The sequence below is a fragment of the Stegostoma tigrinum genome, chromosome 21, assembly GCF_030684315.1.
Source record: "Stegostoma tigrinum isolate sSteTig4 chromosome 21, sSteTig4.hap1, whole genome shotgun sequence".
Taxonomy (NCBI): Eukaryota; Metazoa; Chordata; class Chondrichthyes; order Orectolobiformes; family Stegostomatidae; genus Stegostoma; species Stegostoma tigrinum.
Window position 1 is genome coordinate 45365264 of NC_081374.1, and position 10067 is coordinate 45375330.

The 10067-nt window shown below is 46.0% G+C and overlaps 1 protein-coding gene across 3 annotated transcripts; it reads right to left on the bottom strand.

The window, feature by feature from the left end:
• Window positions 1–2439: 2439 nt before the first annotated feature.
• On the bottom strand, window positions 2440–7674 carry mrpl16 (mitochondrial ribosomal protein L16). 3 transcript variants are annotated; one of them, XM_048553649.2, is made up of 4 exons: window positions 7557–7674; window positions 6095–6167; window positions 5498–5646; window positions 2440–2946 (listed from the first exon to the last, which is right to left on the bottom strand). In XM_048553649.2, the coding sequence occupies exons 3-4, from the start codon at window positions 5570–5572 to the stop codon at window positions 2461–2463; spliced, it is 561 nt and encodes a 186-aa protein (XP_048409606.2). In that variant the 5' UTR covers window positions 5573–5646; window positions 6095–6167; window positions 7557–7674; the 3' UTR covers window positions 2440–2460. The 3 variants fall into 3 exon arrangements, with proteins under 3 accessions (XP_048409606.2, XP_059509469.1, XP_048409605.1); XM_059653486.1 differs by lacking the exon at window positions 7557–7674 and adding an exon at window positions 7400–7518; XM_048553648.2 differs by lacking the exons at window positions 6095–6167; window positions 7557–7674 and adding an exon at window positions 5964–6088.
• Between the last annotated feature and the right edge of the window lie 2393 nt (window positions 7675–10067).

Sequence of the window (10067 nt, forward strand, 5' to 3'; positions counted from 1 at the left end):
AGAACACTACAAAGTAAAAAAGCACAGGCTCGCATAAATAGGAGATGGCTAAAGGCTTGGGAGGAGGTATGTTTTAAAGAGCATCCTAAATAATGAAAAGATATGTAGAGATTTGTTAGGGAATTCCACAGTTTTGTGACCCAGGCAGGATGATGACATATGCACTTGTGGTGGAGCAACTAACATCAGGGATGGTCAAGAGAGAATTTCATGAACACAGTTGTCGCAGAAATTGAGGACTGAAGATGACAGATTAAGAGGGGCAAGGTCATGGAAGGCACAGGAAATAAGGATGAAAATTTTTAAATCAGGGTTAACTGGGAACCAACGTAGGTCAGCAAACGATGATGCGATGTACATCTTGTGTTGATACGGTAAAGCCTGGGCACCTGCGTTTTAACAATCAACTCCAGAGGTATAGATGAGATTTTCAGCAGCAATGAGCTAAGGGCAAAGTAACGTGCTGTCACAAGTGGTAATAGGTTTTCTTAGTGTTGAGACAAATACACAACTGATGTTTCCGCCGTGGGCCCTTTCTGACGAAGGGTCTAGGCCTGAAACGTCAGCTTTTGTGTTCCTGAGATGCTGCTCGGCCTGCTGTGTCCATCCAGCTTCACACTTTATTATCTTGGATTCTCCAGCATCTGCAGTTACCATTATCTCTGATCACAAGGTTACAAACTGTCTTAGATTAGCCTCAGATGTTTGTCAGGATGAAGTATGCAATTAGTAATTAGGGGTTGGTTTCAAGAAGGGACTAAAAGCAATGACTTTATTTAAATGGAGGTAATTTCTGCACATCCAGTACTGAATGATCAACAGAAATAATTCAACAGTCATGAAGGAGTCAAGGTACATGTTGATGAGGTATAGCTGGGTACTATCAGCCTGTGTAAAAAATTAATGCTGTATCTTTAGATAATGTTTCCAAGGCTACATAGCAATGACATACAGGAGCAGTGAGATGATATTCTAGCTATGTGTAAAGTGTAAACACAAGTGCAAATTAAACAGTGGCTAACAAACTCTCACTCACCTTTATTGGCATGAATGAATTAAAACATCCAACTTTAATACATATTCTTGGTATATTTAGTGATTGGTTTGAAAACACATGGGACAGCCCAGTAAAGATGGTGACCAGAATCACACGACTGGACTTAGTAGTAATCTTCCAAAAACTTCTCAGAAGTTAAAGTCAGCCAAAGAACATCTCATGTGCCTCCTGATGGGGACTGGAATGTTAATTGTTGTGTTATAAATTATTACAGAGATGAGCCACTGCAAAAAGAACCACAAGTTATCCCTGTCCTGGAAAGGGATGTTAATTACTCCACACAACTTGAGGGGCATCATAGATAGCTGATTATTTGCAACACAAGCTTTTGTCTTGATGGTAACTGTTACCTCGCTTTACAGCATACGCTCCACCACAGAAAAAGCTTGGTCACATGAATGGCACAGTGCTGAATCCAACTACCTAGTAACCAAACCATTTTGAAATAGCTGTCAGTTAGTTCCTTCATACAACATCCAGTTATGATACTGAAACCCCTAACTTCAGGCTACAAAGGAAAAGCCAGGAAAAATTCATTTTGTGCTCTGTATAATTAACTTTCTTTTGTCAAAAACTGCAAATCAGCAAGTACATTTCAGAAATATTTCTCAGGTGACTTTTGAAGGAATTTAAATTCTTGAAATGCCAATTATTCTTAAAGGAAATTCAGACAGATGACTCCATCTTACAAGTAAAGACACTGACAAAAATTATGTCTCTCAGTTATTTCACAAGTAAGCTGTTGCTAACTGAATAATCTATTTATTCTTTTTGATTTGATATCTCCATATATGTTTGCAAGTATGCATGTGTTCAAAATATTCAACACATGAAAGAGAATCTCCTATTTTATACGTAGCCATACTACAGTGTGGTGAGGGCTTTACAAAGTCAGAGTTCAGAGAGATGTCGGAGAAATATATCACCACGGTTTAAAAAAAGGAAAAAATTAAATTGGAACTTGTTAGGGACAGGTGGTGAGAAAAGGGAAAGAGATTAGTTTTAAAACTGTAAAGCTATCTACAAGAGTAGTATTATCACTAGACTGTTAATCTAGAGACCCAGGTAATGTTCCGGGGTCCTAGGTTCAAGTCCCACCACTGCAGATTGTGTTGAAGGAAGTGAATGGGCACAGGACAGGAAGAGGGCTTTGAATGCAGCAAGAGGATTAAGGATGTTGAGCTAACTAAACCTCAGGTTATCATCCAAAAGACAACACCTTCAACATTCCCTTGATAAGACTGAATCTAGAACTCTCCAACTCCTTGGCATGATCCTTCCAATCCAAGGATGCACCCTGCTTGCAGATTGGAAGTGTTTAAAACGTGTTCTGATACAATATCCCACACTGAATCAAAATAAACAGATTAAAACAGAGAACATTCTGTCACATATTTTAATCTTCACACACGATTAGGTACGCGTGATTTCCCGTAGAATTTACCATGATACTTTAAGTCAAATGGACTCAACACTTTGCGAATCCCCATCATGTTCATTGTTGCAATTCTTGCAAAAGTCCATGGATTCTGGTTGTTTCTGGCCTTTTGCTCATCTTTGTTCCACATGTCCTCCAAAGCTTTCTTGCTGACTGCCTTGGCAGGAAAGGGCAGTTTTTTTGCAACTTCTGACAAAAATGGTTCCACTTCCTCAAACGAACACCGACCTCCAAACTCTACAATAATCCGGCCATATTTAACCGGAGTGACATAGTGATCAATGGCTCCTTTCCCACCACCCATTCTCTGACCTAACCCTTTGCGAGTAATGGGTTTATATGGAGCATTTACACGCCAGCGAGCAAACATGTTTTTGGCATCCATTCGCCGGTTAATAGTGAGGCGCATCATCTCAAAGTGACCCCAGTGAAGATAACCACCTCCAAGAGCCTGGGAGAAAGGGGGCAGAGGGTAGGAGAATGGGAACAGAGAGGTGAAAGCATAGGAAGTGGGACGGAATAGTAATGTAGAAGAGATGGAGGGGGCAGCAGGAGAGGATGGAGAAGTTGGGTGAAGGGAGGAGTTTAGGGAGAAAGGGGAAACAGAAAGGTGAAAATTAATGTAATATTGGCATTAAAGCTGGTTTTTGACACAGTTTGGTTTGTTTCATTACTGCTACATTTTCTAGATTGAACGGTGATACACAAGGCCCAAACCAAAACGTCACCTTTCTTGCTCCTCTGATGCTGCCTGGCCTGCTGTGTTCCTCCAGTTCCACACACTTATCTCTGCCTCCAGCATCTGCAATTCTCACTAGCTCAGAGTCAACTCATTCAGATTTTGCTTCAGAGGCCTGCTGTGCCATTCCACGAAACTGTAGCTGATCTGACGTTCTTCACATCCACTTTCCTGCCTTTTCCCCGTAAGCCTTGATTCCCCAACTAATCAAAAGGCTGAGATTGATAGATTTAAGTATACTCAAGGACTCACACTATGGCAAGGAGTTGCCAAGACTGTCCACCTTCTTACAGAAAAATTCTTCCTCATCTCAATCTTAAATTGGTGTCCCTTTATTCTGAATCAATACCTTCTGGTCCTGGGCTCTCCCATGAAGGGTGAACATCCTCTCAGTGTTTACCATATCAACACACATTAAGAATCCTATATGTTTCAATAAGATTACCTCTCATTCTTCTAAACTCCAGTAAGTGCGATCCCCGTTTAGCCTTTGCTCTTAAGCAATCCCTCCCTACCAGGTATCATCCTAGTGAACTTTCTCTGAACTGCTTCCAATGAAATATCTTTCCTTCAGATAAGGAGTCCAAAACAGTTCACAGTACTCCAGATGTGGTTTCACCAACACACAGTTGTAATATGATTTTCTTACTCATACTCCAACTCCCTTGGAGTAAGGGCTAATCTTCGGTTAGTGTTCTGGATTACCTGCTGCACTTGTGCGCTAGCTTTCTGTGTTTCATGCACAAGCATCCCCACGTCCTTTTGTGTAGCAGCTTTCTGCAGTTTCTCTCTATTTAAATAGCACCCTATTCTTTTGTCCTCTCTTCCAAACTGAACAATTTCACAATTTTCCACATTATATACCATTTGTCAAGTTTTGCCACTTACTTCACCTATCAATATCTCTTGCTCTTTATTTGTTAAACTGTTTCTTTACTATCTGTAAACTGAACTATTTTTCCTCTCAACATGCTGTTACATCTATTTTTGCGTCATCTGCAAACGTGGCTAGAGTACATCCACCTCCTTCCTACATGTCATTAATATGCACTGTAAAGTTACAATCCCAGAACTGATAATCTTCCCACAGTGATCTAACAGACATCATTTTTTGCAGCTCAGGTTGAATCAAGGCATATCCATGTTCCATACTCACCCAAAATTTACAGTTTGAACACAGTCCACACTCTCCACTATAATCAATTGCTAGAGTGGCTCAGTGGTTAACACTGCTGCCTCACAGCACCAGGGACCTGGATTGGATTCTAGCCTCAGGTGACTGTGTGGAGTTTGCACATTCTCCCTGTGTCTGTGTGGGTTTCCTCCGGGTGCTCCGGTTTCCCCCCACAGCCCAAAGATGTGCAGGTTAGGTGGATTGGTCATGGGAAATTGCCCATAGTGTTCAGGGAAGTGTAGATTAGGTGGGTTATAAGGGAAATGGGTCTGGGCGGGATGTTCCAAGATTCAGTGTTGTGTTGTTGGGCCGAAGGGCCTGTTTCCACACTGTGGGGATTCTATGATTCTACAGCCAGTATTAGCAGCCCACTGCTCATTACAAAACCTTTGTTTAGACGTAACACTGCAGCTTACATGAAGGGAACAAAGGTGCCTTTGATTCAGAGCACACCCCGTTCCTCACCTATGTGTAAAACATCCTTGCCCCAGACACTTCTATATGATTTACTGTTATCTTGGAAGTTCCCCGACATCTTCCCAAGATGCTTTGTTAATTTCAGTTTAGGCAGGGTCAAGAAATAACCACCGAGATACTGGGAGAAGGAACAGGAAAGGCAATTCCACGCCTGCTGTGGATGCCCATCTGACCCTGGGGAATCAAGCTGTGCAATATAGATGTCCAAATCTGTAGTATGACATCTCTTCATTGGGCAAGTGAAGTCATACGATTGAGTGCTCACAACTGAGCTGATGTGCAGATGCCCAGAGATTCACAGAATTGTTACAGCACAGAAGAGAGCCATTTGGCCCAGGGAGCCTACCCGAGCTTTTCAAATGCGCCTCACTACCTAGTGCCAAGCTCCTGCCTTTTCCACATGTCCGTGCACATTGTTTGGATAGAAATAAACATCCAATGAACCTGCCTCCACATTCTCACCATGATTGATGCCCAAGGGCCCAATAGGCAGAGAGTGAAATTATAATGGGGAGTCTTAACTGCAATAATCAAACTGATTTTTGTTTATTCACTTAAATAAAAGTTTAACAACCTCAGCAGTCTCCGAGTTGGGAAAATGCAGATACTTACTACAATGCCACACTCTCCCCTTGTGAGTGTATTAGCCCGTGTTGCTGGCCCACGGATGTCTCCCAGCCTTTTCATCCACCGCCTGGGTTTCTTGTAGTTAGGGACTTTATTGAAGAATTTTAGTTTGGGCTTCTCTGGGATGATCACATCTAAAAAAAGAAACTCTCAGTCTTCAGTCAGACCATCTCAGCATCTCACCGTGCCCCAGCAAAGATTTATATTGAAAAGTCTGTGCCTTCTTTCACAAAATGTGCTTTGTTGTGTAATGAACTTTAGTACAAAAACATACAAGTATTAGACAGGTCCTGTGATATTTTTCAAAGCTAAGGGGACATCTCAGATGCAGGAAAAAAAAGGGTGAGAACTCCCACCCTACATTGTAACAGCACCTCAACTTCAACCTTTAAACTGTTAAACATGCAACTCATTTGATGTGAAATAATAACCATGTGGTGCACTTACTAACCGAGCCACTGGGATGACACCATTATCATTAGCAACCGATCAAGAGCAAATGTTTATCCTGCTTCCCATCAGGTCTCACTACAACCCTGCGCGGAAGCATTGCACACAGCGTAAAAATTTCTTCCGTCTCACCATCATAACGAGGAGGAAGCTCATACGTCTTTAGTCCAGCAGGGAGAACCTTTGGTATCAATCTGATAGAGGCCTGGAAAGGACATAGATGTTATTGAACATGTAACAGATCATGTGCAGCACCAGCATCTACTGATTAGGATGCTCCCTGATGCATTTGTTGAAGGACTATGAACAGAAGACACAAGGCCTCAGTTAAGATAACAAAGTGTGGAGCTGGATGAACAACAGCAGGCCCAGCAGCATCTCAGGATCACAAAAGCTGACGTTTCGGCGCCTAGACCCTTCATCGGAGAGGGGGATGGGGATGAGGGCGATGGGCATGGGGGGGGAAAGAGGGCGATGGGATGGGGGGGGGAAGAGGGCGATGGATGGGGGGTGGAAGAGGGCGATGGGATGGGGGGGGAAGAGGGCGATGGGATGGGGGGGGAAGAGGGCGATGGGATGGGGAGGGGGGAGAGGGCGATGGGATGGGAGGGGGAGAGGGCGATGGGATGGGGGGGGAGAGGGCGATGGGGATGGGGGGGGAGAGAGGGCGATGGGATGGGGGGGGGAGAGGGGCGATGGGATGGGGGGGGAGAGGGCGATGGGATGGGGGGAGGAGGAGGGGGATGAGGGCGATGGGATGGGGGGGGAGAGGGCGATGGGATGGGGGGGGATGAGGGCGATGGGATGGGGGGGAGAGGGCGATGGGATGGGGGGGGAGAGGGCGATGGGATGGGGGGGAGAGGGCGATGGGATGGGGGGGGATGAGGGCGATGGGATGGGGGGGGGAGAGGGCGATGGGATGGGGGGGGAGAGAGGGGCGATGGGATGGGGGGGAGGAGAGGGCGATGGGATGGGGGGGGAGAGGGCGATGGGATGGGGGGAGAGGGCGATGGGATGAGGGGGGAGAGGGCGATGGGATGGGGGGAGAGGGCGATGGGATGGGGGGGAGAGGGGGGAGGGGGGGAGAGGGGGAGTGAGGGGGAGGGGAGGGGGGGTGAGGGGGGGGGAGAGGGGGGGAGGAGAGGGGGGGAGGGGGGGAGGGGGGAGGGAGGGGGGAGAGGGAGGGGGGGGGAGGGGGGGAGAGGGAGGGGGGGGAGGGGGGGAGAGGGAGGGGGGGGGGAGGGCGGGGGGAGGGGGGAGGGGGAGGGGGAGGGGGGGGGAGGGTAAGGCCTCAGTGTCTGACATGCTGTAGCAGGCTCAACGAAACCACATACAGGGTTAGCAGGACAGCTGTGATGTCAGTGTAAAAAGCAGATGTCCTCTCTGCTGGGTTTGTTCTCAGCAAATCTGTAGCCTATTCATAAAGAAGTCTATCACCTCACTGTGGGTCACTGTATCAGATTCGGAGCCCACTAGCACCAGCCGCTTCACTTCAGGAAGACGCGGGGAGGTTAGAAACTCTCTATCCGTCCTGGCACATTAGTTACACCCTCTCCCTGCCCGGTCACCCCCGAGGAGGAAGGCTCGTCGTTACCTGCCCGGCCGGTGCTGTTAGTAACCGCCAGGCCCCGTGAGAAGAACCGCCATGGCGCCGGTGTCACACTCACATCGAGCCCCCCGGAACGGACACTCCGCCGGGCCCCACACAAACGTTTCCGCCTGCCGTTCGGGCGGAAGCGGGACAGCGCCCCCCCACCCCCCGCAACGGCCCTTCAGCCTGAGGCCCGTCCGGCTTCCCCTCAATCTCATACTGATCAGCAAAACACCTTCCCTTGTGGTGTCCCAATCCACCTCTCCCCTTGGTTTCCCAGTCCCTCTATCCTTGCTGGCCACCTGGCCTCACTCTTCCCATTGATCCCCTTCTCTTTCTGCTTGACTGCGGCTTAAATCCTTTACGTTGGTCCTTTACATTTGCTGAAGATCACAAGAACAGGGGTGGGATGGTAAATGCAGGTAAGATGTTCCCGATGACCAGGGAGTCCAGAACCAGGGGTTACAGTCTCAGGATGCATTGATTGATTTGATTTATTGTCGTGTACCTAAGTACAGTGACAATCTCTGTTTGCAAGCAGTACAGCCAGGTCATAGTGACCAAGGACACACAGATCATAGCAATCAAGAGTATAGACATCATAGCAAGGAGTGGAGATCATAGGGTGAAAAAAACTGGGACAGAGTAAGGCATCCAGGTACACTGCACAAGACGTATGTAAGGCATTTCAACATTAACAAGATCAGCATCATTTGAGGTTAGAGAGATCCATTCATCAGTGCAAAAATGGCAGGGAAGAAGCTGTTCTTGAACCTGCTGGTGTATGTGTTCCAGCTGCTGTATCTTCTGCCTGATGGAAGAGGTTTACAGGGATGACCATTACAGGGGTGGGATGGGTACTGGATGATGTAGGCAGCCTTTCCAAGGCAATGAGATGTGTAAGTGGAGTCCATAGATGGAAGTTCGACTTCTGTGATTACTGTGCACAGGAAGGAGAAAGAGGGCTTGGTGACATGGTGCAATGATAACAACCTCTCTCCATTCAACAAAAAACAAATAATTAATTATTATTCATCTATAGCAGGATTATATCTATCCTACTGTAGCCGTAGGAGGTTCAGTTTTAAGATCCTTGCAGCATTAAGATACCACACCTGAGGCATTTCTGTTTTAAAAAGTACTTCATGTAGCACTGGTTATTTGGCTTTTTAACAAAACACTACATTTCAAAATTGGAGACACCAGATATACTTCAAAATGTGCTAAGATAATTTTTCTGCTTCTTTCTGGATCGCAATGTTCATAATTGAGATAAGGCATTATCTATGTTTCTACTCAAAGTGTTCATGATATTTTCCAATCAACTTATTCAGAGATGTTAATACACTCCTCTACATAGGTGGGACTTGAACCCAGGTGTCTTGGATCATAGGCAGGGACACTGCCACGTGTTTTTTAAGCTTCGTACTTTGCAGAGTGTTTTTGTGATCCCAAGACATTTGTGAAGTGCAAACCGATACATCAACTGTATCAGTAAGAACTGCTGCATTCAGCTCTCATATGTTTAGAATTTTAATTAAAATAAGTCAACAGTGATTCAAACATAGAATCCCTCCAGTGTGGAAACAGGCCCTTTGGCCTATCAAGTCCACACTGACCCTTGGTGCATTCCACCCAGACCCATCCCCCTATAACCCACACACCCCTGAACACTACGGGCAATTTTAGCATGGCCAATCCACCTAACCTGCACATCTTTGGACTGGGGGAGGAAACCGAAGTACCTAACCCACACAGACATGGGGAGAATGTGCAAACTCCACTCATAGATAATCACCCGAGGCTGGAATCGAACCCAGTTCCCTGGTGCTGTGAGGCTGCAGTGCTAACCACTGAGCCAGTGTGCTGGCCCAATCCATTTTCTTTGAAAGAAAAAGGTTTCCATAATTCAACCCACCTAATAACATCCAACTAGTTGTGACTAGCTTGGCAAAACTGGCATTTTCTCCTCTTCTATTCCATATTTCTAAATGGACCAGTCTTGGGAATTTATGTATCATTGTGTTGTGTGATTCCAGATTCAGATTAAATAATTATGTTTGAACTTTGGTTTGCCACTTTGCTGAGTATAGGAGTTCGGATATCTTGTTGCAGCAGTGCGAGGCATTGGTGAGGCCACATTTGGAGTACAGCACACAGTTCCAGTCATCCTACTACAGAAAGGGGATTACTAAATTAAAAAGACTGCAGAAAAGATTTCCTGAGATTCTAGCTGGACTGGAAGGTTTGAGTTACAAAAAGAGGTTCAGTAGGCTGGGACCTTTGTCCCTGGAGTGCAGGGGACTTAGGGGTGAACTGATAGAGGTCTATAAAATCATGAGAAGCATAGATAAGGTAGATTCCTAACAGCTTTCCACTATGGTAGCAGAGTTCCAGAGGGCACAGATTTACAATGAGGGGAAGTCTTATAAAAGACCCCAGAGGGGATTCTTTTCACACAGAGGGTGGTGAATGTCTGAAATGGACTGCTAGATGTAGTGGTGAAAAAGAGTA

Coding starts and splice junctions, on each gene's coding strand:
- mrpl16 (XM_048553648.2), bottom strand. CDS start 5,991: ATGATAATGGTGTCATCCCAGTGGCTCG. Junction 5,647..5,963: donor GGTGTCATCCCAGTGGCTCG/GTTAGTAAGTGC, acceptor TTCTTTTTTTAG/ATGTGATCATCCCAGAGAAG. Junction 2,947..5,497: donor GGGGAGAGTGTGGCATTGTA/GTAAGTATCTGC, acceptor CCTTTCTCCCAG/GCTCTTGGAGGTGGTTATCT.